A 24,165-nucleotide genomic window follows, 5' to 3' on the forward strand; every position below is an offset into this window, starting at 1 on the left:
AAGTACAGCAGTAAATTCACTCCCCCATCTGAACCTCCTGTGAGCTGCTGTCAAAAACCGTCAAATAATGACATTTGAATTTCCTGATACATATACAGGTCGATTTTAAAATGGACTTTTGGTTCATTTGGATTAAAATACTGCTCTGACATTGCTGCCATCTCATACAAAAAAGGCAGAAAAGCTACTTAAAATGGACTTAAATCCACAATCTCCTCTTCACTCTTTTTTTTTTTGCTTTTACTTTTAAATAGAAATAATGAAGAGATGAGGAGACAGTCAAAGGAAGACAGCTGTAAAGCTTAATAATAAAAAAAAAAAAAAACGTAAACAGAACTTGTCAGATATACAACTTGACACACACAACCCTTACCCTAAGTTTTTAAAAACAAATGGCAATTTACAAATTAGGGGTGCACTGATATTGTGAACAGCTCAGTTACCAGACAGGTACCAGTTCAATACTCTGGGTTGGTGGTGAGTTCACTGTGGAAGATTTGACACCACAAGCTGCAGCCCAGGATGTCTGTGCTAAAACCGGATGGACAAATCAAAATGTGGCATTTTGGGATCATTTTAGCCCAAAACAAATTGGAGAAATTTGAATGCTTCCCATTTCATAAAAACTGCAGATATTGCTGTGTTCATTTCTGAGAACATTAATATGAAATGCTGTTTTAATGAACAGGTTCTCGGTGGTGTATGTATAACCTGAAGTACCTTTATCTGTGCTCGGTAAATATCAGAGCAACCCCCAAAAGATAAAAATTTAGTGAGCCAACATCTGAAAAATTAAAAATTAAAAAAAAAAAAAAAACAGCTGTGAGAAGTGATGTGTGGTATTATTGCTGGGGAGAAACTGCTGCACAAATACCAGCTCATCTCATTTTGCTAAGGCCCGTCACGCCTCCTCCTCTCTCTGCCATCCTTGGATAAAGTCTTTGCTTCTGCCTTCCAGGTGTCCTGAGACGGAGCTGCTGGGGACTGAAGGAGGAGAGAGATGGAGGCGAGGGGCGTCTCTTAAAGGGATCATCACAGTGAGTCCAGAAGATGTCCATAATCACAGTGTCAAACAGACTGGATTGGGGAGAGAAAAGAGCGTAATTGACTTCCTCCTGGAGTTCCTCGCTCCCTGTCAGTTCCACACGACTGCTGGTGGGAGGAGCTGAACACAGCAGTGTGGCTGCATTCACTGCCCATCTGATATAATGGAACTGAAGGAAGGAAGGTAAAGAATACAGTGCTGTCTTTGCTCTCAGGAGGCCCTTGGTTTCTCTCCTCTCGATGGCTGGGTGGGCCCCGAGGGCCCATTTATCTGTGCTGTCGGAACCCTTGGGTGCCGTCTGGACCGGCTGGCTGCCGGACAGTGTGATTGTTTGAACGGGTGTCCTCTGAAGGCAATGTAGAGTTATTGCGCCCTGGCCTGGCAGAAAGAGAGGAAACAGAAATAAATTAGAGACAGCAGCCTTTTCCAAGTGCCAGCTGCTTGACAGAAAGTGCTCACAGCCCGTTTCCAGTTGGCAAGTATCAGTAGCATTCTTGTTTTCAATGAAAGTCTTTCTCCTGTGCTGTCCTAATTACAGGAGGCCTGTAGTCTCACATTAGTTTTAGTATTCTGTCTTGGTAACCCCCCCCCCCCCCCCCCCCCCCCACTTTTTTTTAACATTTCATCCATTTTTTGTCTATTTTTGACAAAAATAGAAAAAAAAATTGTCTATTTTGTCTATCTATTCAAATCCAACCACTTCCTCTTTTTCAGTGAATAAACTATGAATGTAAACAAGAAACAGTCAAGTTCTGCAAAGCTGCATCAGAGAGTTGTCTGTGATTATTCTTAGTCTTCACTTCCTGTCAATCAAAACCCAGACAAAAACCACGTGCCTCCACCAGCTGTGGACAAAATCATGAAACCAAAAGTAACAGCAGGAAGGGAGGTTAACAAGATCCCTCACAGCCCTGCTGACGTGTAGATTCTGAAAATTCATCTGGGGTTTGTCTGGAAGTGATCCCATTTTTCTGGTGCCTACTTTGCCACAATTATCGTTCAGATTGTTAGCTTGTGTTGCTACCATTATTTGTCTTAAATATTTTTTTTTCTCATTTAAGAAACAGCTGTTTTGTTTCTAATTTAAGACTGTTGTCTAATAGTACTATAGATGACAGCATAGGGTGAAATAAATCTGAATCAAAGGTCAAGCCTAATTTTAAATACAAAAAAAAACTTCTTCTGGAATCAGAGTATAAGATGGCACTGTGCTTTGGAGATAAACACATTTATACACTCAACAACCAAAGATCAAAGATGCTGGGATCAAGGAGGATTAAGAGATACTAAAATTCTCAGCTGAATGTTTAGATCATGAAAAGTAAAATACAATCATCAGCACAACATGGAATATACCAATTATGAGTGCCTTTCAGCATGGCTTTATGAGGCTCTGAGTCAAAATTTGTGGATTATTACCTGTCAGTGTTGGGCTTGTCCTGAGGCGTCTCCTCTGGGCAGGCACTGCCCAATATTCTCTTCCTGGCCTCAGCGTACTCAGCCTCACGTTGAGCCAGAGACTTGACCTGTGGTGTGGGTCTGTTCTGATTCAAGGGTGACCCCAGCGAACCGTTACTTGCAGGCCGCTTCAAAATGCGTATCGGAGGTGGGGGTGCTGCTGGTAGAGATTCGTCCTGTATCACCATGGTTGTCTTCAGTGGAGATCGTGAAGAATTGTTACTGGACTCCCTAGCAGCAGAGCAAAAGGACAGAGTCCACACAAAATTAGTGATACAACAGATAGAAAGAGACCATTACATTGAAGAGAGGGAAAGAGAGGTAGGCAGTGCCAATAATAGCTTAGATGACACATCCATGGCCAAAAAAAAAACTTATGACAGAAGTCCATTCTTCAACATAGCTCAATTTAAAAAAAGAACTAATTTCTGAGTGAAATAAGTGGAAATGCACCAACCAAATGCAACAAACCGATTTCAATACTGCAGCTCAAGGTACTTCCCAACACAGAATCCAGTAGCAGTGCTCTTTTTCCTAAATTAAAATATGTATATTACACTGCATGAAACTTATATGGATCCTTTTATGTAAGCTGCCGTGAGGACAGATAAATGTGGTGCTAAAAACTGAGTAGAACGGTGCACTGTGAATGGATAAGTGTAGCTGATAACCCTGATGAAGACACAATTTTTGACTGATAATCAGTCAAGTCTGGTCAATACCAAATACACTTAATTAAAGACAGTATTTGCCATTATACGGACCCTATGGATCAAATCAGTGCTTTATTAGCTCTTAGTAAAGCCCCTGTCTGATGAACTGAAGAGCAGCTCATAACAGTTTCGTAAAATGTTTTAGGTCATGTTCAGGTCCGTACTTTTACAGATAAGCAAGAAACACAAACAAAACACTGTAGTCTTGAATGGAAAGTGAAGAAATCCCTTTAAAGCGTCACAAATTTGGCCTGCGTTTCTTCTACCTTTTAAAGCCTTACTTTTCTTTCTGGCTGATCCTTAGCTTCTCTTCTAACCGTTTTTCCATTTCCTGTGGGGGAGAAAAACAGTTCAAACATGAATTCATGTAAACAAACAACATGGTCAGATTAATTATGGATGGGAAGAAAAGTGCGGCAGGTATTAAGCAAGGAGGAGAGTGGATGGAAAGCAGGATTCAGTTACAAGCTATTTATACATGAGTAGGACAGCTGCCAAGTCATAACAGAGAGAGTGCTCAGCTAGCCAACATTAGCCGACTGATGTTGACGCAGGAAATTGTTAATATGAAGGCAACTCGGTTCATTTTAAACGTGTTGTATATCGACTAACCGCAGTTAGAGATGTTTAAAGTATGTGTAACTTCAGCCTGACTACATGATAACGTTACGGCCAACTTCTCAGAACCACGTTCTTGACGTCACGAGTTTGCGATAGTCTGCCACACCACCGTGACGACGGCTAATGTTGGATAAATGTTACCCAGATGTGACCAACTTGCCAATTTGGCGACACAACTATCTCTCTACCCGGTCACTACAAAATAACATGGCCGAAAATGTTGTCCACCAATAAATTGGCCTTGTAACCTAACAGGAAACCGCCGAGTTAGTTCAGCACGCTAACATTCAGCTAGCTAACCTCATAGAAGAACAGTTTAAGTCGTGTTCCTTGATACAATATGCTAAATGAACGTTAACGTGATGGTTACTGTACACATGTTATCTTGCAAAGGTACTCATCTTCACTTTACGATAGTAAAATCTGGACCTTCTGAACTGGTTCACGGTGTTGCTAGTCGCTAGTTGGTGGCTCTTGTGATTAATCAGTGTTCAGGTTGACATTTACCTAAAATAAGAGTTACTGACGATATACAATATAACGTTGTGCCAAACTGAAAGACACCACAGCGAAATTAACACAATCGTCTTACATCTTCCAATAAGTAAATTAATATTTAAATGACAGATTCTACACGGTAGCCATGTAATCTACAGCTAGCTTAGCATTATCTATCGTCAACCGTTGCATTAAAACTAGCGAGACTTTTATTGCAGTGGGCTTAGCTCCGGTCGTCTAAATTTGTTAGCCAATATCCAGGCATGTAACGTTATTTTACGATAAATAAGTAAGAAATAGTGAACGTCACTTGGCTAGTTAGCTAAGTCCATGTTAAGCCCGCCTCGCTCGCTAGCTACCTGACGTTAGCTTGCCAAGTTTCTTAAAGCTAACGTTAGCATTAGCCACATTGTTGGCCCGTGGGAATCGTTAGCGTGGAACAAACGCATTAAGAACTTCTAAAGCCAATAATGTGGATAGAAAGAAGCCACCAACAGCTTATTCGCGTTTAACCGAAAATATAACGAGTCCTTCGCTATTTACCCCACTGTCAGCAGCTTCCTCCCAACTTTCGGCGACCTCCTCATCCATGGTTCATTTTGCTCAGACACGCTGTGGAGGTGGCCGTCCTGGGCTGCTTCAGACCCGCCTCTCCGGTGTCTTGCGGCCTGTGACATCACAGTGACGGATTCCCCTTCTGCACGGCACCCCTCGACACAGCTGATCACAAATGGGCCGCAGGTGTCCGACCATAGTCCAGTTTAATTGAAGGAAAGGACTTCACATCCAAAAGGTCTCCCAAACGTGCCCTACGGAAGTGAACGGCAACATAACAACAGCAATTATGAACTGAAATAAACCTACTGTAGCATTTCTGCCTTGAGACCATTTGGATTTGTTAATACCAGGTGAAACCATGGGACTGGGAGTGCATACCTGCTTTGTTTCCATAAATGTAGCTGTTTACATAGCAAAGACTTTGGTGTGATAGGTAGCATGGTTCTGAATATTGAAATAATTAAATTAAGCATTTCTTTGTCATAACCCTCTGAACATAATGGTTCTCATTGCTAAGGCCTGTCCTCATATATATTCCACTGCAATTCTAACATTCAGATGTGACAGACAAATACTACATTAGAAGAAACTCAACTGTAATATTTCTTCTTTATCTTTGACTTTTGTCATGTATCTCATACACAAAGATACACACTGAAATTGCAGTCTGATATAGTTCCTGATCTCCCATGCAGGTAAACTAGAGAAATGATGTTGTGTTAGTCTTACTATAGTTACAGTTTGAATAGAGGTGCTGAAGGACAGTTGCCTTGCTCACTGAGATTTCTCAGCCAAACCTCATATATAAATGAGTATTTTTACTCAACTGTGTCACATGGCATCTGTGAAACAACCAGTATAGTTTTAATATTCATGGAGTCTTTATAGTCACATTATTTGTAGAGCTGAATCCCTTTTAAAAATGTCTATACTTCCAAAAATATTAAGTTGATATTCTTGGCCAGGTTAGGAGCGTTTTGGATGGGATTGTTGACACAAGGAAAACATTGTTTTATCAGGCAGACTCTCAGATAGCTCTGTTGTTACAAGCCTGTTTCTATTTGGACACATGAGGGCAGCATGGGTGTGTCAACATGGTTTTGTAGTTTGTAGTTCATCTGGAGTGTCTGCTTTTAAATCACTTGATACACCTAAACCAATAGACTACCTGGCTTATATTGTAGACCTATAGATTGAGAAGAATGAGGTTTAGGTAAACACATCATGAATGGAGGTTGTTTTCATCAGAGAGTAAACGAAACTTTGCAGGAAAAAAAATAAATGTCCAAAATATACTTTGCCAAATGAAGTATTTGCTTTGTGATCACTTTGTGTGTGTGTGTGTGTGTGCGTGCGTGCGTGCGTGCGCGTGCGTGCGTGTGTGTGTGTGTGTGTGTGTGTGTGTGTGTGTGTGTGTGTGTGTGTGTGTGCATGTGTGTGTGTGTGTGTCAGAGAGAGAGAGAGAGAGAGAGAGAGAGAGAGAGATCTTAATCTGTAAACTTGTCTTTCTCACAGGTGAAATGAATCTGTTCTGCTTTCTAATGAAGTAAAGCAGACCTGGTGGCTAGTAAGCAGGTTTGGTGGTTTACAAGGTGTTTTAAGAATGTGTTCAAAATAAGAATGAAGAACTGGCTGATAACAGTTTGATGGGTTTTTTTTTTTGTTGTTGTTGTTGTTTTTACAGGACTTTGTCCATTGACTGACTTGTCCAGTAGGACTGGTTAAACACAGACATGTTGATTTATTGCTTCTGGAATTGTATCTGCTTCCTCGTTGTCATAACTGTGTTCAGATAAGAGATTCTTTCAAACTATATATTCTCATAGTGATATGGACAGGATGCAGTGGAGCTGATGTTGACAAAAATAAAAGTTAACTCTATGACCTGACTGATGTGCATGTCAGCTTTTCTTATTTGCCTCATCGTCTTAATGAAGCCAGGAATGTTTCTGTTTCATGGTATAAGATAGATATTTGGTTAAGTGTAATGCAAATTACAGACAGATCTGAACCTGTCTGCAGACCTTTACAGGTTACAATGACTCTGGTCATAGTAGACTTTACTTCTTCTCCTCTCTCCCTTTCCTCTGTCATCAGTGCATCTAGACCAGACCTTTGTCTGTAATAAATAAATAGATAAATAAAAAAAAACATGAAAACACCACTGGTCAGATGTGCTGACACTCCTAGATAATCACGATCATTTAGTCTTAAGTATTAAGTAACTGCTATAGAGTATGTGTACAGTTAATGAGCACATTGCCAGTAGGGCTCAGACTGATCAACAAGCCTTGAATGTCTTGTTTTATTTCCCATTTCATTAAATTCAAACAGTTAAGGCAACTATAAAGATTATGTACTGTGGTACATATTGTACTGTGTTGGTGTTAGTAAAGAATTAGGACTAGGAATAAGGTAACTAGTTTTCATAGCTGACGTTTTGTCCTGATAGTTGAGTCTTCCAGGTCACCAAAAAATATTTAGATCCACCCTCTGAGAATGAATGAGTTCCCATTTCAGATGGTAATGTTGTTATAGAAGTTAAAATATGTAAGTATAGAAATTTCTGGCACAACTTTCCTTGTTTACAAGGTGCACAGAGGAGATCAAAGGTTCATTATAAACAACATTTAAACAATCTTATTTAATTATTAAATGCTTTTTGTAATTTTGTATGATGACGCTGATGAAGAAGGCCGCAAGGTAAACAACAAGCTCTGAAATGTGACTTGAAATTGAAATTTCTGGTTTAGTTCATTTGTCAGCCATTTCCTAATCTTAACATCCACTTCCATTGGTCAGTTCACAATGTCAGTGGCAGATTAGATACCCTTAGCGGCAAATATTTCAATGCTGCAACAAACACAAACACGTCTCTGAGATCAGCATCAAGGCAAAGTCTGCTGCGAAGGAATGAAATGCACCAAAGAAAACAGACAGTCTGTGAAATTGTGGTAGATTTATTTGAAATCGAATTGAAGCAAGTTTTCACAGCAGAGCAAATCAGTTTAAACAGTTCAGAATCAAGTGTTCATCTTGATTTGTGGTAAAAACTTGTTTTCATTGCTGTGGTGTTTCTGCAGCAGTGTGGGCCTAGATTTCATGTTAATGAAGCCTAAGGTGCTGTAGGTGGTGCTGTTTTCTTGGGTCAGCCACAGTGGTTGTAGGTGCTCATACCCAGTTCTTGGAAACAAGCTGTACATGTGACTTACATCACTTTCTGTGCAGAGGAGGATTTTTCAGGGAAAAGAACTGACAGCCTCTGAGTATTTAGAATGTCAGGTATTGAAATATTCAGTGAACCAGCTTCAGATCATCAGACTGTTGATCTGTTGTCATGGACGACCAAACTGAGGTTTATGGTGCATTAATAGAGAATTACTCTTTTTCTAAGGTTGGACATTGTTGCTTGGACATTAGTGCCCAACAAGATGTCAAACCAAGAGTTGCAGACATTAGAACAACTCAGTCATTCATTAACATTCAAGAGGCTGCAAAATCAGCCAACCCTGACCAAACCAAGACAAACCAGGACCGCTTCAGACAAAATCAAAATCCCTCTATCACCTATCAGTGGATCAAGAGGCATCTCTGAGGCAGGGGAACCTACTGCTGTTGTATCATTACACAAGAAGAAGTCAGTCTTACCAAAAACATATAACAAGTAGAAGAATGACAGTAACAATCCTCAAGCCAGTGACAGCAGCATCTTGATGCCAGTCAGTGTTAAAATCTGCTTTAGCCTCTTCTCAGTTCTCAGTCATATTAACTGAATTGAACTCAAATTTAAGATACAAACATATTTCTTGTACTTGGCAAGACACAATTTTATATCTTTGCTCTTTGAAATTCAGTTGACTGTCACAACTCTGCAGTTTTATTAAAACAACAATCAATCTTCATCAGTTCAGAGATAATTACAAAAATAAACCTTTACATAACTTTCTGTTTCCCTGTATTAAAAATTATCATGTGCTGTTAATGAAATACACTGAATCCCACTGAAAGGATGAAGTTTTATCTGCAAAGTTCTGTATAAATCTTGAATTTGTGTAATTTACTATAAGAATGAAATGATCAATAATTTCTTAGATTGATTGCCCATTAGCATGGAAATGCCTTATTGTACACATGATCTTTTCAAGTTTGTGGCTTATCCAGAATGTCCAGGTTCTTTTCTTTTCTGGCTGGACTCCACCATCAGCACCTATGGACATAGTATCCTGTCACGTATCCTATGATGTAGACGGACACCAGTGCAGCCAGAGCTCCTGCTGTCTTCACTGCGATTCCAGTGCTGCCGACACACACTCTGTTGTAGATCCTGTGAATGTAAGAGAAAGGAAGGCAGAGTCAAAGAGTTAAACTACTGAACTTTTGTTTGACTATTTACAATGTTTACTAGAACTATAACATTCAACTGAAATCTGGTTTAAAAGATAATTTTACATTTTGTGACATGAAATTAACCTTGTCCAAACCCATCCAACTCATTCATCAGTTTATTCCAGACGTGTCTCAGTGTTTGGTTTCATCTATTACTCATCTTCCTACATCTCTACAGGTTTATTTATGAAAACACTACATCCAGTCTTTGGATCTTTATGTCAGGCGTCACTCTGTTTCACCTCATCGTTGTGGACTGTGAAGCCTCAACGTTCATGTTGATGTTGTCCTCGTTCCAGCGATCATACTGCACACTGCCGGCACTGTTGGAGTCCATGTGGGAAGTCCTTCCTGTCCTCAGAGGTTTATCTGCTGCCTGGAATCACTGCTCACTCACTGCTCCACTGCTCAGTCTTGACACATAAACTCTGTGCTGTGAAGATTTTTTTCCTGTGCAACAAAATGTCCACAAGACAGATTTTGATTTAAGAAGACAAAAATTTTGTTTCTTTTTAAAAATTGTTACATGTTGTAATGGCAAGAATTAAAGTTGCAGTTTGATTATTTGAGATTTAATAAACTGCTTGTATGCATGGTAATGCACTTTAATCAGTGTGATTATATGTGTTTTACACATATGACATTTAAATTTAGTTTCGATGCAGATGAATCATGTCAATCAAGGATTTATGTTGTTTACTCAGACCACATGCCTGAAATAATCAGATTAGGCAGTGATTTGATGATTGTCACTCAGAGCAGAATTCAGTTTATATCTTCACATTCAAATAAGCTTAATTTGTACTCACCTGAGTCTGAAACAATCAGAGACCTGCAGATACAGCTCTGGGTTCCAGCACGTTTAAAGCCACGACTGAGACTGACAGAGCCATTCCTCCATAGTGTGAGACCTTGGTCATAGTTCATGTGTTCACTGAGGTCAGTCAGTCTGTCATAAATTCATGGTTGTAATCCAACTGTTGTCTTTCACCTCCTTATATGACTCCTACTCTGTGATAAAGGGCAATATAAACTCTGCTGCAGTTAGTCTCCGGTTTCATCACATCCCGTGCAGATAATAGCACTGCAAAGCAAAAACACTTACAGTTGCAGATTTCCTGATATTACCTCACCTGCATTAAAATGATTTTGTCAAATATAATATCACTTTGCCATTTCAAAGAGTTTTCTGTGGCTGTACTGAAGAAGATAAACATTTTGTAGTTGGAGTAATAGTGCCCTCTTGTGTTTTTAGAATTTTTATTTTAGAATGTGTTTGAAAATCCAGCAACCTCAGCTATTCACTTACTTTATTACTGTAAATGTACTAATGTAAAATTTAGGACCTTTTAAGCAGGGAAATAGTCAGAGTCTTTGTGGTTTTAGTATGTTTAAAAAGATCACATTTGCACACTGAGAACAGAGAGTTAAATATACTTATATTTTGGTTTCATTTGATTTTAACTTTCAGGAGTCAATCATTTCTATGATAAGCATCAAACATTATTATTGCAGTCCACATGTTATCGGCCCCACTAGTGCTAGTGAGACAGAGATTAAAGCTTGCTCCAGGTCTGAGGGCTTCACAGGGGACCTGTGAGGTACTCATGGGCCCTAAAAAAGGCTCTGGTCTGTCCTTGTCTGGTTTGTGCTGCACAGCGCGTACCCTGGAAGGCTCAAAGGAGTTGGTGGATTAACATCATTGTTGGACACTGCTGCCGCCTAATGGACAGGTAGACACTGACAGATGCGTAATACTGCCCTCATGACTTTTCTTCAATCGCTGCATGGAATGAAAATCATGAATAGTCTGGGTTGGAGAGACAACATGAAAACGTCTATGGATCACGTAATTAACAATATCATCCAAAATAATATCTACAGAAGTTGAGATGAATGAAATGTAACGTCTGGGTTAAAATTTTATTATTATATATTATTTTGAAATGGAGGATGTCATTGTTTCACACCGGAAGTTTTACGAACGCTACCAATGCTTTCACACTTCCGGTGTGCCATAATACCGCTGCGCATATTTCAGGTTTGTTCAATCATTTCCACTGCTTGGTGAATAACTATCGTTTACCGTACCTAGGCTTTTAAATAGAGTTACGGACACTGCCACAGGTTTTTTTAATTTATACCTCTACTAGCTGTACTAACTTTTTCATTTAAAACCATGTAGTTAGCTGCATGAGTTGTTTAGCAACTGTCGCGTGTGCTAGTTTTAGCTAGCTAATGTGTTAGCATCACGCTTGGCTCACAACACACGGCGGGTGAAAGAGTGATTTGCTACTATTTCGGTTAATGTGCTTGTACATGCTAATACTTTATAATTCACCCACTTGCTTATTAAGAAACAAGTATAACGGCAGCGGGATTTATACCTCCCCCTGCCTGGCCTGTCAGCTAAGCTACACACTGTAACGTTGTGATTGCGTCGGACAGTAAACTGAAGCCAAACTTCGATGACCGCCTTATGCCAAATTACTCAGAATATGTGAACTTGAGTCCGTTTCTAATTTGCTGGAAAAATTGTCGTAGCCATGACTATGGGGAGTACTGCGTTGGTAGTAAAAGTGTTATGCATTGTTGAAACTGGACTTGGAAGAAGACGCGTATAATATACTTATTAATGTTGACGTTTTGCGTAAATCATTGCTGTCTGCTGGAGTTGGTTTATGCTGAACGGCGAGTGTAATTTAAGGATCTTATGTCGCCCTGTGGAACAAATTAAATAAGTAATGATTTACAGCAAGCCTCGAAATTTCACATTATGAATTGAAATTCTGTGAAGACTTTTTAATATTTACTTTTTTACACTAACTTTTTCTTAAACATACAGTGACAACGGGACAATCTGTACTCCTCTAATAATAAAGATTACAATTGGTTTTTATTTTTCCAATTTACATAAAATCTATAATATAAGAAACTATTTTATTTTATTGAATAAGGTAAATTCACTGAAATGATCTTTTTTTGCAAAGGAAATCTGTGTAAAGCAGGTAGAAAGAAAAACAAAGTGACAGAGTGGTTGGTTATTCGCGCCCGTTAATCTGTTATAATTATATTGCTTTATTTTGTCCTACTTAGGCCTTATGCTTCATGATTCAAATGAAATTGAGCTTAAATGATATATGATGAACACTTGTGTGTTGTGTGTTTCTGTGATGTGGAACAGGCGGTGCAGAGTGGATGCTGATGGGGGACGAAAAGGAGACCTGGAAAGTAAAAACCCTTGACGAAATCCTACTTGAGAAAAAACGCAGACGAGAATTAGAAGAGAGAACAGATCCCAAGCGCCAGAAAAATGTAAAGTATTTCGAAGTTAATATAAGACCCTTATCACACCTGCATGTTTTAGAGTTTTATAAATGATAGCAAATATCTATTATCCTATCAGTTAGTTCTATTTGTTGTAGAAATTTGGTATTAAAACTCACTGTGGTAAGATCTGAAAATAAACAATTACATATAGCATATTGATAAAAAAATTAGCCTTGAAAACATACAAAATAGTTGAATCTACAAATAATTGCGGTATCTACACATATGTATGTAGCTTTTGTTATTTATTTTGTGCTTTAACATAATACACAAATACACAGTTTTGGTGGTTGTGTATGTTTTTCATGTTTTTTTTTTTTTTTTTTTTTTTCTAAGAAATTCGTTCAAAAATTAAGACTGCACATAACTGTAGCTGCATTTCAAATGTTCTGCTTTTTGTATTAACTTCCTTAATCTTATTCTGAGCACATGTTAATGCTTTCTCTCTGGGTTTAACCTAAAACTTTGCTCTTTTTGTCTTGCACAGTTCACACAGGGCCTTGTTCCACAGGCGGATGATCGGGAATCCAAACGAGACACTCCGGAGGAAGGAGAACTACGGGATCAAAGAATGGAAATAACAATTCGTAATTCCCCGTACACACGGGAAGATTCAATGGAGGACAGGTACTTGGAATTTGTAGGAAACAAACACGAGTAAATAAGCTGATGTTGACTTCTAATTAAGGAGAGCGTACAAGTTTTGTGTTAGTTTAAAAACGACATACAGCTCATTGCAGCTGGCTCTTTAGATTCTCACTGTATTTTCTTTACATTCATGCAGAGGAGAGGAAGATGAATCACTAGCAATCAAGCCTCCACAGCAGATAGCGAGGAAAGACAAATCTCACCACAGAAAGGAGGAGAAGAGAAAAGATAAAAGACGTCATCGCAGTCACTCTGATGAAGGAGGTATGGGAGTGTGGTTTAATTACATAAACACAAACATGTGTTTTGCAGCTGAATACATCACGTTTGGAACTATTTTTGCGGGTCTGGTTCCACTCATGGTTTTTGCTTCTTGCAGCAGGGAAACATTCACGGCCCAAAGAAAAAGAAAAAGAGCGAGAGAGCGATCGCAGGAAGCGCCAATGGGAAGAAGACAAAGCCCGGCGAGACTGGGAGAGGCAGAAACGAAGGGAACAGGCCAGAGCTCATTCACGCAGAGAGAGGTGAGCATTGACCCTAGAGAGGCTGCACATAAAAAGACGATCTCGTCATAGTTTACACACAGATGTGTTTAATCTCTTGAAACAGTGGGTTAGAACTTGTGTTTGTGTGGGTTAGGGTGTTACAGCAATATGTTAATCATTGAGTACAGTTGTGAAGGTAACAGAGCAGTCCCACAGCTATAAACTACCTGTATGTTTGAGTAAGACAATTTTTCTCAACCTGAACTAAAAATGTAGTAAACAGTGACAAAACTGGACTTTTGGTTGTCTGAACAGACCTCGAGTGGAATCTCCTGGGTTTTTTTTGGACCACAGGGACCGGCTGGAGCAGCTGGAACGCCAGCGCGAACGGGATCGAAAGCTGCGCGAGCAGCAGAAAGAGCAAAGGGAGCTCAAGGATCGTGAGAGGAGGGCCGAAGAGCGACGCAAAGAAAGAGGGGCTCGACGAGAAGGTCAGTGAGTGAACCCAGACACCTGCTCGACAACAGCTGTGTTTTTTTCACTTTGGACAGAGCCAGGCTAGCTGTCTCCCTGTGCCATCAGTTCACATGCTCAGCTAAACACATCCTGACTCCAGTTCTGTAGTTAACACACAGATACAAGAATCACTTTAGTTCACTTCTGTTCCATGATGAACTGTGAAGTGAAATCTACAGCAGTGAATAATAAGAGACTTTCCTGCCCACAGTGCAACCTCACCACCGGATGTTACCTGATGAATATGATGAGAAGCCAAAACAGAGTCACCGCAGCCGCAGTCCTGTCCGCGTTCCCCGAGACAGATCTGAACACAGCGAACCACGGAAAAGTGCAAGTGAGTTCACCATTATATCACAGTCTCTAAAAAAAACTGTATTTTTAAAAATATATTTCTTATATTCTTTTCTTATATTCATTAACTTTAACTGTATCCTGTCACTGTTTGTTGGTACAATGAAAGATCTTTGAAAGATACTTTTTTCCGGCAGCACTGAAGGAGGAGAAGCCGGAAGGCAAAGACCTGCTTGCAGACCTCCAGGACATCAGTGACAGCGAAAGGAAGACCAGCACGGCAGAATCCTCCATGGGTAATGGTTGATCCAACCTACGCTTTCAACAACCACCTGACAGCACTTGCAAACAGCGTGACTTCTTTGGTAGAATACAAGATGTGATGAGGACAATCACTCAGTTATCTTAGTCATAGTGTTGAACTTTACAATGAGGGATGAGTAGATCAGAAGTACCGCAGGAATTTACTGGTGCTGACACCACCAGATTCAATATTGCTGTTGCACCTCTTCAGATTATTTTAAAAATTTCTGCTCTAAACTCTTCATTCCTTTCTAGCATCAGGATCAGGCTCTGACGAAGAGGAGGAGGATGACGAGGATGAAGAGGAGTCCAGCAGCCAGAGTGAGGGTGAAGAAGAAGAAGAGGAGGAGGAGGAGGAGTCTGTCTCAGGCTCAGGAAGGTCTGAGCAGAGTGCAGGTAAAACTGTTGCAGTCTGCTCCAGTAATATGACTAATGTTGCTGTTTTCCAGCATCACAGGTTTAACACTGCGACTTCCTCCCTTTCAGAGGATGTGAGTGAGGACGAGCAGTCAGAGGAAGACTTTGAAGAGGAGCGGGAAAATGGCAATCACATACCTGCAGGTGGGTGAACAACATTTATCTGCGTTTAGTGTTGTTAAATGCTTTTATGTAACCGTTTTTCTCTGGAAGTCAGTTTAGATGGAAGAGTTGCATGGTCAATAGAAGAGCACAGTTGTAACTAATAACATTAACAAAGACACTGTTCCACTGAAATATCCCATTAAGTCCTGACAGCGTGACAGTGAGCCAGCGTGCACATCAGGAGCCTGAACCTGAAGCAGCTAAATGGAATTAAACCATTGTTAATTTTTATTATTTATATCTGTAATGTTCCTACAATGTCATGTCCAAATGTCTTCTGTTGAAAAGGCCTGTTGATGGGTTTTGTAAAACAGGGATTTACACCAGACAATAACTAAAGATAAGGTGTGAAGGTTCATTCATTCTTTTGATCAAAAAGTATCTTAAAGAATCTGAAGGTCATCACTGGCTTTTATATTCAGTTAGCTGAATATTACTCAGCGAAAATTCAGATTATTGTTTAATCATAGAAGTCACAAGCTTCTCAGGTGTAAAGAGTTACATCTTTTCTTTGTTTTCAACAATAGTAAATGGGTTTCAGACTGTAGGTCAGACAGAGCAGGTGGTTAATACATGAACTTACATGAAAATTATCTGCAAAAAGTCATAGTTGTTAGTTGCAACCCTAAACTGAATCTAATTGTAAGTCTAACAGTAAATACGGCATCCTACAAACTTAGTCAATTACAGGATAAATAACATTGACCTGTCCTCATCTAAATCGTTGCAGGTCCCATCAAATGTATTTACCAAGTCCCAAACTAACGCCACCTTGTGCCCCGCAGTGCCAGAGTCCCGTTTTGACCACGACTCTGAGGAGAGCGGCGAGGACATGGAGGATGAGGAAGAGGAGGAGGACGAAGCAGGAGAAGGTGACCCCACTCCTCACTCTCAGACTCACTCGCGCTCCCCAACTCCCGAAGAGAACTACATCCCTGACTCACCCCCAATTTCACCTGTGGAGCTGAAGAAGGAGCTGCCCAAATATCTGCCTGCTTTACAGGTCAGTGCCAACACAGCTCAGAACTACATTCATGTAAATTACAGACATGTAATGTAATCATCATAATGATTACACCATCATAATGCAAGTTAGCTGTGTATTGAGAGCTTCATTGTTTCTGTGTTGGTTTTCAGGGATGTCGCAGTGTTGAGGAATTCCAGTGTCTGAACCGAATAGAGGAGGGAACCTATGGTGTGGTCTACAGAGCCAAGGACAAAAAGACTGGTATGAAAATAAACATGCAGGTACATTGGTTTTTACGGTTCTCTGGAGTTATTGGTTGATGAAACAATAAATGCGGTCTAATGTTTGCAGATGAGATTGTGGCCCTGAAGAGGCTGAAGATGGAGAAGGAGAAGGAGGGCTTCCCCATTACCTCTTTAAGAGAAATCAATACAATTCTGAAAGCTCAACACCCGAACATCGTCACAGTCAGGGTGAGGGGACTTGAAAAATGCTTACTTAGATATTAACTCATTTACTGATGGTGTTCTAGGTGAATCTAATCCTTCCTTTCCCCCCAATATATCAGGAAATAGTAGTTGGAAGCAATATGGACAAGATCTACATTGTGATGAACTATGTAGAACATGACCTGAAGAGTCTGATGGAAACCATGAAGCAGCCCTTCCTGCCAGGTAATGTGAGACATTATTGAGATTTGGTCCATTTCTGTCAGTGTGTGTGACAATAAGATGAATGGGATAAATGTTTTGTCTTTATTCAGATTTGACCCCTGGTAGATTTTTTTTTTTTAAACTAGCAGTGAATGTCTCTCCTCCACCTCACAAAAGCTCTGTTAAAGCATGCCACCTCTCTTTCAGGTGAGGTAAAGACTCTGATGATTCAGCTGCTTCGAGGAGTCCGACATCTCCACGATAACTGGATCCTGCACCGTGATCTGAAGACGTCCAATCTGCTGCTGAGCCACAAGGGTATCCTCAAGGTATGCTAGGACTGCAGTTTTCATCAGGGACCTAAAGGGCTTGTTGTTTATTTAGATCTTCGATAGTTGTTACCATGGCAACAGGTACTCTTCCTGATGTCCTAGAGGGCAACACAGCCAAAACTGATTTCCAAAATTTCCTAATTAAATATCTATATATAGATTGAACTAGGTTTAGCAATCACTCCTTATTTTTCTCAGTTCACTTCTACATCATTGGTTAAAGTATTTCTTTTGATTGTCTGGGATGAGTTGGCTGTCTGCATATAATAACATACTCACATGTCCACGTTTGATTGACAGGTTGATTGGCAGGTGAAATTTACACCCCTGTGGGAATACTGTATGGCTTTCTGGGAAATGTAAGAAATCAGTAATTGTGGTAGATGAGGTGGAGTGAGAAAAAGCTGGTTGGCTTGGAGCGCAATAAACATCACAGATGAATGTATCGTGTACAGCACAAATGAGACGATGGCAAAAATTAAATTTAGTAAACATATACTTAATAACATCTCATTTATGCTGTGTATTGTGTATGGTGTTGGATATCGATCACAGATTCTACCCTTCATTGCATGTAACTGGTAAAAGTGGTTATCACATTGCTCCACTGCGAAAAGTGTCGTTTTTAGTTTTTTAACTTGGGACATTAAAGGACCAATGAAAGATATTAGGGGCTCTATTGGCAGACATGGGATATAAAGTTCAGAATTATGTTTTCATTAGTGTATATTCACCTGAAACTAAGAAGGGTTGTGTTTTCATTAGCTTAGAATGAGCATTATATCTACACAGTGGTTGGGTCCTCTTACTCGAAGCCTGCCGTGTTTATGCAGTAGCCCAGAGCGGACAGGACAAACACTGCCTCTAGAGAGGGGCTTTTGTGTGTTTATGTTACCTGAAGGCCACCGTAGGTTCTCCTGCATGCTTGGAAAGGGGAGAGGTGTTCAGCTGGTTGCAATCTGCAGCCTCACTGCTAGGTGTTGCTAAATCTTACACACTGGTCCTTTAAGAATACAGTGGCTGGCCTGAACAATGTGGGACTACTGATTAAATTTCCTTTTTTCATTCAGTTAATGCAGTTGAAATACTGCTATGAAAATATTCATTCACTTTCAAAAGTTTTGTTGTTTCCCTTATTTGCTCTTTTTAACTCGTGTTCATATTAGAGTCCAGCTGTTAAACTCAAAGCATAGAGTATAGAGCCATGGTCATAAGGCAAAGTTGAGCGTCTCACACAAATGGCAAACACAAGCTTTCCGTTTGCTTTGACCCTTAAATAAATAACTTTAGATTTTCTTTTTAAAAATCCACCTTTAGTCTGATAGAATACAGAAACTCAAAATAGGGTTTCCTTTATTCCATCTTTCGATGATGCACAACTTTCCCCCAAGCTAGCAGCAGTACAGCACAGTTGCACCAACAACACATGGTTACTTAAAGTCAATTAGAGCATGAATTTCTGGCATAAATGTACGGCGGACTGGGTCCATATGTAAATAAACCAGGTTTTTACAGACATTTGTCAGTGCAAATGTTTTACTAGCTGACAATAGCAAATACAAGTCACACTCCATCATTTCATTTTTCACATCCAGTATGACTGTCCTGTACTGTGCTGCCCCAGAATATACAGCCAGTTGGTTTCCTGTGAAAGGTGAGGGCTTCATGAAACCTTTGGAGGAAACCTTATTAATGCTGAGGTATTGTTCTTTTCCCCAAAAGAAAATATAGTGGCCTTAAAGTTATTTTTCTCTCGTCTGTCTTGTACTGTAGATTGGTGACTTTGGTTTGGCCCGGGAGTACGGTTCCCCCCTGAAGCCATACACCCCTGTAGTGGTGACCCTGTGGTACCGTTCACCAGAACTGCTGCTTGGAGCCAAGGTGAGAGTTCAATTTCACACTACCTCCCCACATCGCAGGTGCAGATGAAATACCTACGCAACAGCTTGGACTGCAAACATTAAGGTGATGTGCTCTCACAGCGGTGGTTACATTTTCTTGATTGACTGTTTTACCCAAAGATATATTACCAAGAAAGGACAACATCTGTGAAGGATTTGGCTCGAAGATACAGAATACCGTGAAACACTATTTGAGTTTTACAGTGTGTGATTTACACAGCCAGGCGGCAGAAGTCCAGCAGCCCGTCAGAGCACATCCACTTTCACACAGGAGACAAACTCAAATGTAGAAACGTGCCAGGAGGTCTGTCTACTTTATGTTTCTGCGGACTGCCACTGTGTTTGTTCTTCTCTCCACAGGAGTACTCTATAGCTGTGGACATGTGGTCAGTGGGCTGCATATTTGGCGAGCTCCTGACCCAGAAACCTCTCTTCCCTGGAAAATCTGAAATCGACCAAATTAACAAAATTTTCAAGGTAAATGTCCTCATTCGCCCTTATAAAATGCAGCAAATCCTCACCATAAAGGTTAAAGCTCTTCTGTTTACAGCCAGTAAATCTCAAGCGTGTCGCCTGTCAGTATGTCGGCCTGCAGTTCTGCAGTGCACCGCAGGGTGGAGCTGTTGGTAGATGTTAACCCAGCTGACAAAGTTATTATGAGAAGTTATTATTATGAGACTGAGAAGCTCACCATAGTTGTCTGAATAATTTTTAGTAGATAATCTGCATAAAGCATGACATCTGTGTGTGTGTGTGTGTGTGTGTGTGTGTGTGTGTGTGTGTGGGGACTGATGTCACTCAGGCCTCTCGAGTCATCCCACACTACTTCCCAGTGATGAATTAAAGTATTGAAATGCACTTAGGACTGGTCTATTGCCACATGTCTGTGGTTGATGAACAACTCTGCCGAAGTGGGAATATCTCATATGCATCTGTCCTTGCGCTAACAGTATGTCTGCTGACTCGTCTGTGTTGCCTGTAGGATCTGGGGTCACCCAGCGAGAAGATCTGGCCCGGCTACAGCGAGCTGCCTGCTGTGAAGAAGATGACTTTCACAGAGTATCCCTACAACAACCTGCGAAAGCGCTTTGGAGCGCTGCTCTCGGACCAAGGCTTTGACCTCATGAACAAGTAGGGTTCTTAAAGGCTGTTTTATTCCACACACGACACAAACTGCACTGCATCTTTACTGCACCAGTCGGATCATGGTACTCCAGCTGTTTTTTTTTTTAAATGCAAGTTTATACCAGTGTTAAACACACAAACTCAAAACTTTCATTGTAGATGAAAAAAAATATCCACACATATATACACATATAGTAAAAAAAAATATTTGATGGCACTATTTTCTAACCATTATTGATAGAACACGTACCAATATCATACGTCAGCGAAAGGCAGATGTCAGCCACTAATATCAGTAACAATCAGCATGACTCCTGCAGTGGAAATTGGCTTACTTGGATGAACACAGTGCTACTCTGTCAGATTCTGTTACTCTTTCCAGGGCTTTTTATTCAGTCAGTGCAGTTCTGGCAAGCTGGCTTAAAACATGACAACGGTAGCGGACTGGTAATTCATCAGCATGCCTCAGCAGCAGTCCCCTTGTTCCGTTTCACACACTCACCATGGCGATGCTCCACACTGCAGGAAAATGTTTTAGAATACACACGTTTAATATGGAAAATCATTTTCACACAGAGAATAAAATGTTTCTAATTCTTTGTTGCTCGTTTCAAAGATCAGCATTGTTTTGAAGCTGCAAAGAGCAGAAGCACGCTCTGCTCTCAGATCTTCACCCACCCACAGAGCCTCTTTCCTACACCTGTAAACGACAAAACCATACCACTGGGTTTCTTCACAGCTGCAGAGGATGGTAACAACATGTCCACTGTGCTGCAGGAGGGATCACAGTTCAGTGGAAGCTTGGCGCCTGGCCAGCGCTGCTGAAACCTTCCAGCTGTCAGACGACTTGCAGAGCATTTACTCAGGGACAGATTCAGACCGCAGGAGGTCAGCATGTAGAAGCACTGTTTGAAAGACAGACAGACCAGTGTAGTAGAAGTTTAGAGGTGTAGGTTGGCAGGTGGACATCACAGAGCTGTTTGGAATATCACACCCCTCTGTGTGGGAGAGTTTGAAGATACAGGCGTCTAGTATCCAGCCTCAGCAGGCGTTTCAACACACAACCGTTTCTAAAGTTGCTTTATTTATTACTACAGACTGAAGGAGGTGCAACAATAAAATTTGGTAGATAAAAGATTTTGATTTCAGCCATGGGCCTCAAGTTGCAGAATAATACTGTTTTTCTATCCTACAGAGTAATTGGTTTCCATCACCTTGTGATCCAGGTATGAACAGGTCTGCACAGCTCAGATAAAAATCAGCAGGGCTCATAGGTCCTGAGGAGGAGGAAGCTCATGGGTGCATGAAGAAGTGCACATTCTTGGAATTCCAAAACAAAACCAATAATTTAGACACAAGTGGAGGATTGTCTTAAAGCTGGCATCAGTCAGTAATCCTCCTCAGAGGTTCCCTCCACCTAAAAACAACTGACAGTTTTTTTTTTGTTTTTTTTTTTAGTAAAATCTTTTCAGGCTGGTTAATGATTTACCACACTGCCCTCGGTCGCACACAGGAGAGTCCAATCACGCACCGTCAGAAGGGCAATTATCGCAATTGAGCAGCTCTCCATTATGCTGTGTTGATCCTGTCATGTACAATTAGGAGTCCTTGCACAAAGCCACTGGCCCCTTGTGCCACAGCCACAGTGTCCAGATTTTCTTTGTAGGCATAGTTAAGTTCTCAGGTACCTCCTTAATAGCCTGATGATCAGATTCAATTCCCTGTTTATGTTCACTTCATTATTCTACCATTTATTTTAGCTGTTTTGTGTTTTTTGAGAGGGATATTTTGCCCTAACCAGTCAGCAGTGACTCACTGATCTGTTCCATCGACACAAACGCAGTTTATATTGGCTGCTACAGCAACCTGTATGTCTGCGTTAATCTCATCCCTGCTTGCATCATTTTTTGGCCTTTTTCTTGTTACTGTTTTACTGGCTCTGGCACAGAAAGATGACGCCTCCATCGTTAATCCCTCCTACAATGAGCAAAACACCAGACCCGTTTCAATTACTGAGAAAAAAAAAAAAAAGAGACATGAAAGCAGCCACTCGGGGGTCTGGCACCAGGTTACCTCTCTACCAAACTAAAATCTAAGTGACGTTTTAACAATTTTAAACCACTGCTCTAAACACAAAGGTTTCCACATAAAGTCCACACAACAATTTGAGCTGCCTGTGTTTCTTTATTGAAATATCTCTGAAGTGTGTGAGCATCTCCATATGAACTTCATCACCGGCTGTTTTCCAGATTCCTAACTTACTGCCCCAGTAAGAGGATTGTGTCGGACGAGGCGCTCAAGCATGAGTACTTCAGAGAGACGCCGCTGCCCATCGACCCGTCCATGTTCCCCACCTGGCCGGCCAAGAGCGAGCAACAGAGGGTGAAGAGAGGCACCAGTCCCCGTCCACCCGAGGGAGGCCTGGGCTACAGTCACCTGGTAAGGACATTAGGCTCCACTTTCTCCATTACATACAGCTACCAGGCTTTCTGAACGCTGTCTGTGTTAAATAGATTACAGACCTACAGGCTTCTGCTTTGTGTCCGCGTATTTCCTCCTTGTGTTTTCCATGATGAGCACCCTTTAGATCTTAATGTTTTCAGCAGTGGTCCTACCCACCCAGAAGTTGTTTTTTAAAGGCTGACGCTGATATTTTTATTGCAATGGAAGTTAGAGTTGATATTTTCTGTCTCACCAATAAATTAGACCATTTCATGCCAGAGGTTTTCATTCTTTATCTCAGTTTTATTCTTGTCAGGGTGGAAAAGCTTGTAAAACAGACCATGGGACATTAACACTCTCCACTGGAACCAAGGAATAATAACAACAGTAATAATATTAATAATAAACATGTTCATGCATACTTGTGGAATACAATCAAAATGTCTCCTTAGGATCCATTTGGTTTAAAGGTTTTCCAAAGGTAACCAGTGTAGTATTGATCAGTTCTATAATAAATATGTTTTTTTTTAAAAAACAAAACAAAAAAAAAACAATGAAACTGAATGAAATCAGAGGTGTGATGAAACAGAATGTCTTAATTTTGTTTCTGTTATTTCTCCAGGGTGATGATGACCTCAAAGACACAGGCTTTCACCTGACAACCAGCAACCAGGGAGCGTCTGCAGTGGGTCCAGGATTCAGCCTCAAATTCTGAACCTGAAACTGAAGGACACCTGGCTGTCTTAACAGAGAAGGAGGGAGCAAAAGAGATCTTGGACTTGTTATTGTTTTGGAACTGGACAGTGTTACTGGTTTACAACTGTAAACCAGATTTATATCTGATACAACTGTTACCAAATAGTCAGGACTGTCTCACAGCAAGACTGGTAGCTCAAACATAGTGAATTTTCAGAAAAAAAAATTTTCCCTCTGTCTTTCGGCTCCTTCTCTCTATTTTCAAGCCATTTCACCATTTAAAATGTGGCCATTTTAGCTCTTAAAGAGGAGACACAACCATAAATCTGTTAGAAGTTTAGCTCTCATGTTTGACTTTTGTTTTATTTTCCCTTTTATACTTCATGAGAGAAGACCAGATTTTATAAATGGTTGGTATTTCCTGGCTGACTGAGCTACTGTATAATGATGCAGCATTGGCTGTGTTTTCCATCCACCATAATGTTAGAAATTTACTCGGGACTGTCAGCTCACTAGATGACAGGGGGACGATGTTTTTGCTAGAAATAAAGTTTGAAACTTTGTTTTGTCTGCCGTTTTCCCCATATTTATAAACTCTGTCCAAGCTATGCA

At 40.5% G+C, this 24,165-nt stretch overlaps 2 protein-coding genes across 3 annotated transcripts; one reads left to right on the forward strand and one right to left on the reverse strand.

Moving 5' to 3' along the window:
* Positions 1 to 731: 731 nt before the first annotated feature.
* On the reverse strand, positions 732 to 4,991 carry szrd1 (SUZ RNA binding domain containing 1). Its single transcript, XM_041057920.1, has 4 exons — positions 4,879 to 4,991; positions 3,498 to 3,547; positions 2,465 to 2,734; positions 732 to 1,423 (listed from the first exon to the last, which is right to left on the reverse strand). The coding sequence occupies exons 1-4, from the start codon at positions 4,924 to 4,926 to the stop codon at positions 1,312 to 1,314; spliced, it is 480 nt and encodes a 159-aa protein (XP_040913854.1). The 5' UTR covers positions 4,927 to 4,991; the 3' UTR covers positions 732 to 1,311.
* Positions 4,992 to 11,287: 6,296 nt separating this feature from the next.
* cdk11b (cyclin-dependent kinase 11B) lies at positions 11,288 to 24,116 on the forward strand. Of its 2 annotated transcripts, none has more exons than XM_041057885.1 (20): positions 11,288 to 11,320; positions 12,464 to 12,594; positions 13,097 to 13,236; positions 13,394 to 13,521; positions 13,637 to 13,781; positions 14,058 to 14,233; positions 14,470 to 14,595; positions 14,750 to 14,848; positions 15,111 to 15,251; positions 15,342 to 15,416; positions 16,223 to 16,440; positions 16,575 to 16,665; positions 16,756 to 16,877; positions 16,973 to 17,078; positions 17,265 to 17,386; positions 19,163 to 19,270; positions 19,651 to 19,767; positions 20,273 to 20,421; positions 22,665 to 22,854; positions 23,480 to 24,116. In XM_041057885.1, exons 2-20 carry the CDS (start codon positions 12,478 to 12,480, stop codon positions 23,570 to 23,572), a joined length of 2,463 nt encoding a protein of 820 aa, XP_040913819.1. In that variant the 5' UTR covers positions 11,288 to 11,320; positions 12,464 to 12,477; the 3' UTR covers positions 23,573 to 24,116. The 2 variants fall into 2 exon arrangements, with proteins under 2 accessions (XP_040913819.1, XP_040913828.1); XM_041057894.1 differs by having other exon boundaries at positions 14,097 to 14,233.
* Positions 24,117 to 24,165: the final 49 nt, after the last annotated feature.

This window comes from Toxotes jaculatrix, chromosome 2, assembly GCF_017976425.1.
Source record: "Toxotes jaculatrix isolate fToxJac2 chromosome 2, fToxJac2.pri, whole genome shotgun sequence".
NCBI classification, from domain to species: Eukaryota; Metazoa; Chordata; class Actinopteri; family Toxotidae; genus Toxotes; species Toxotes jaculatrix.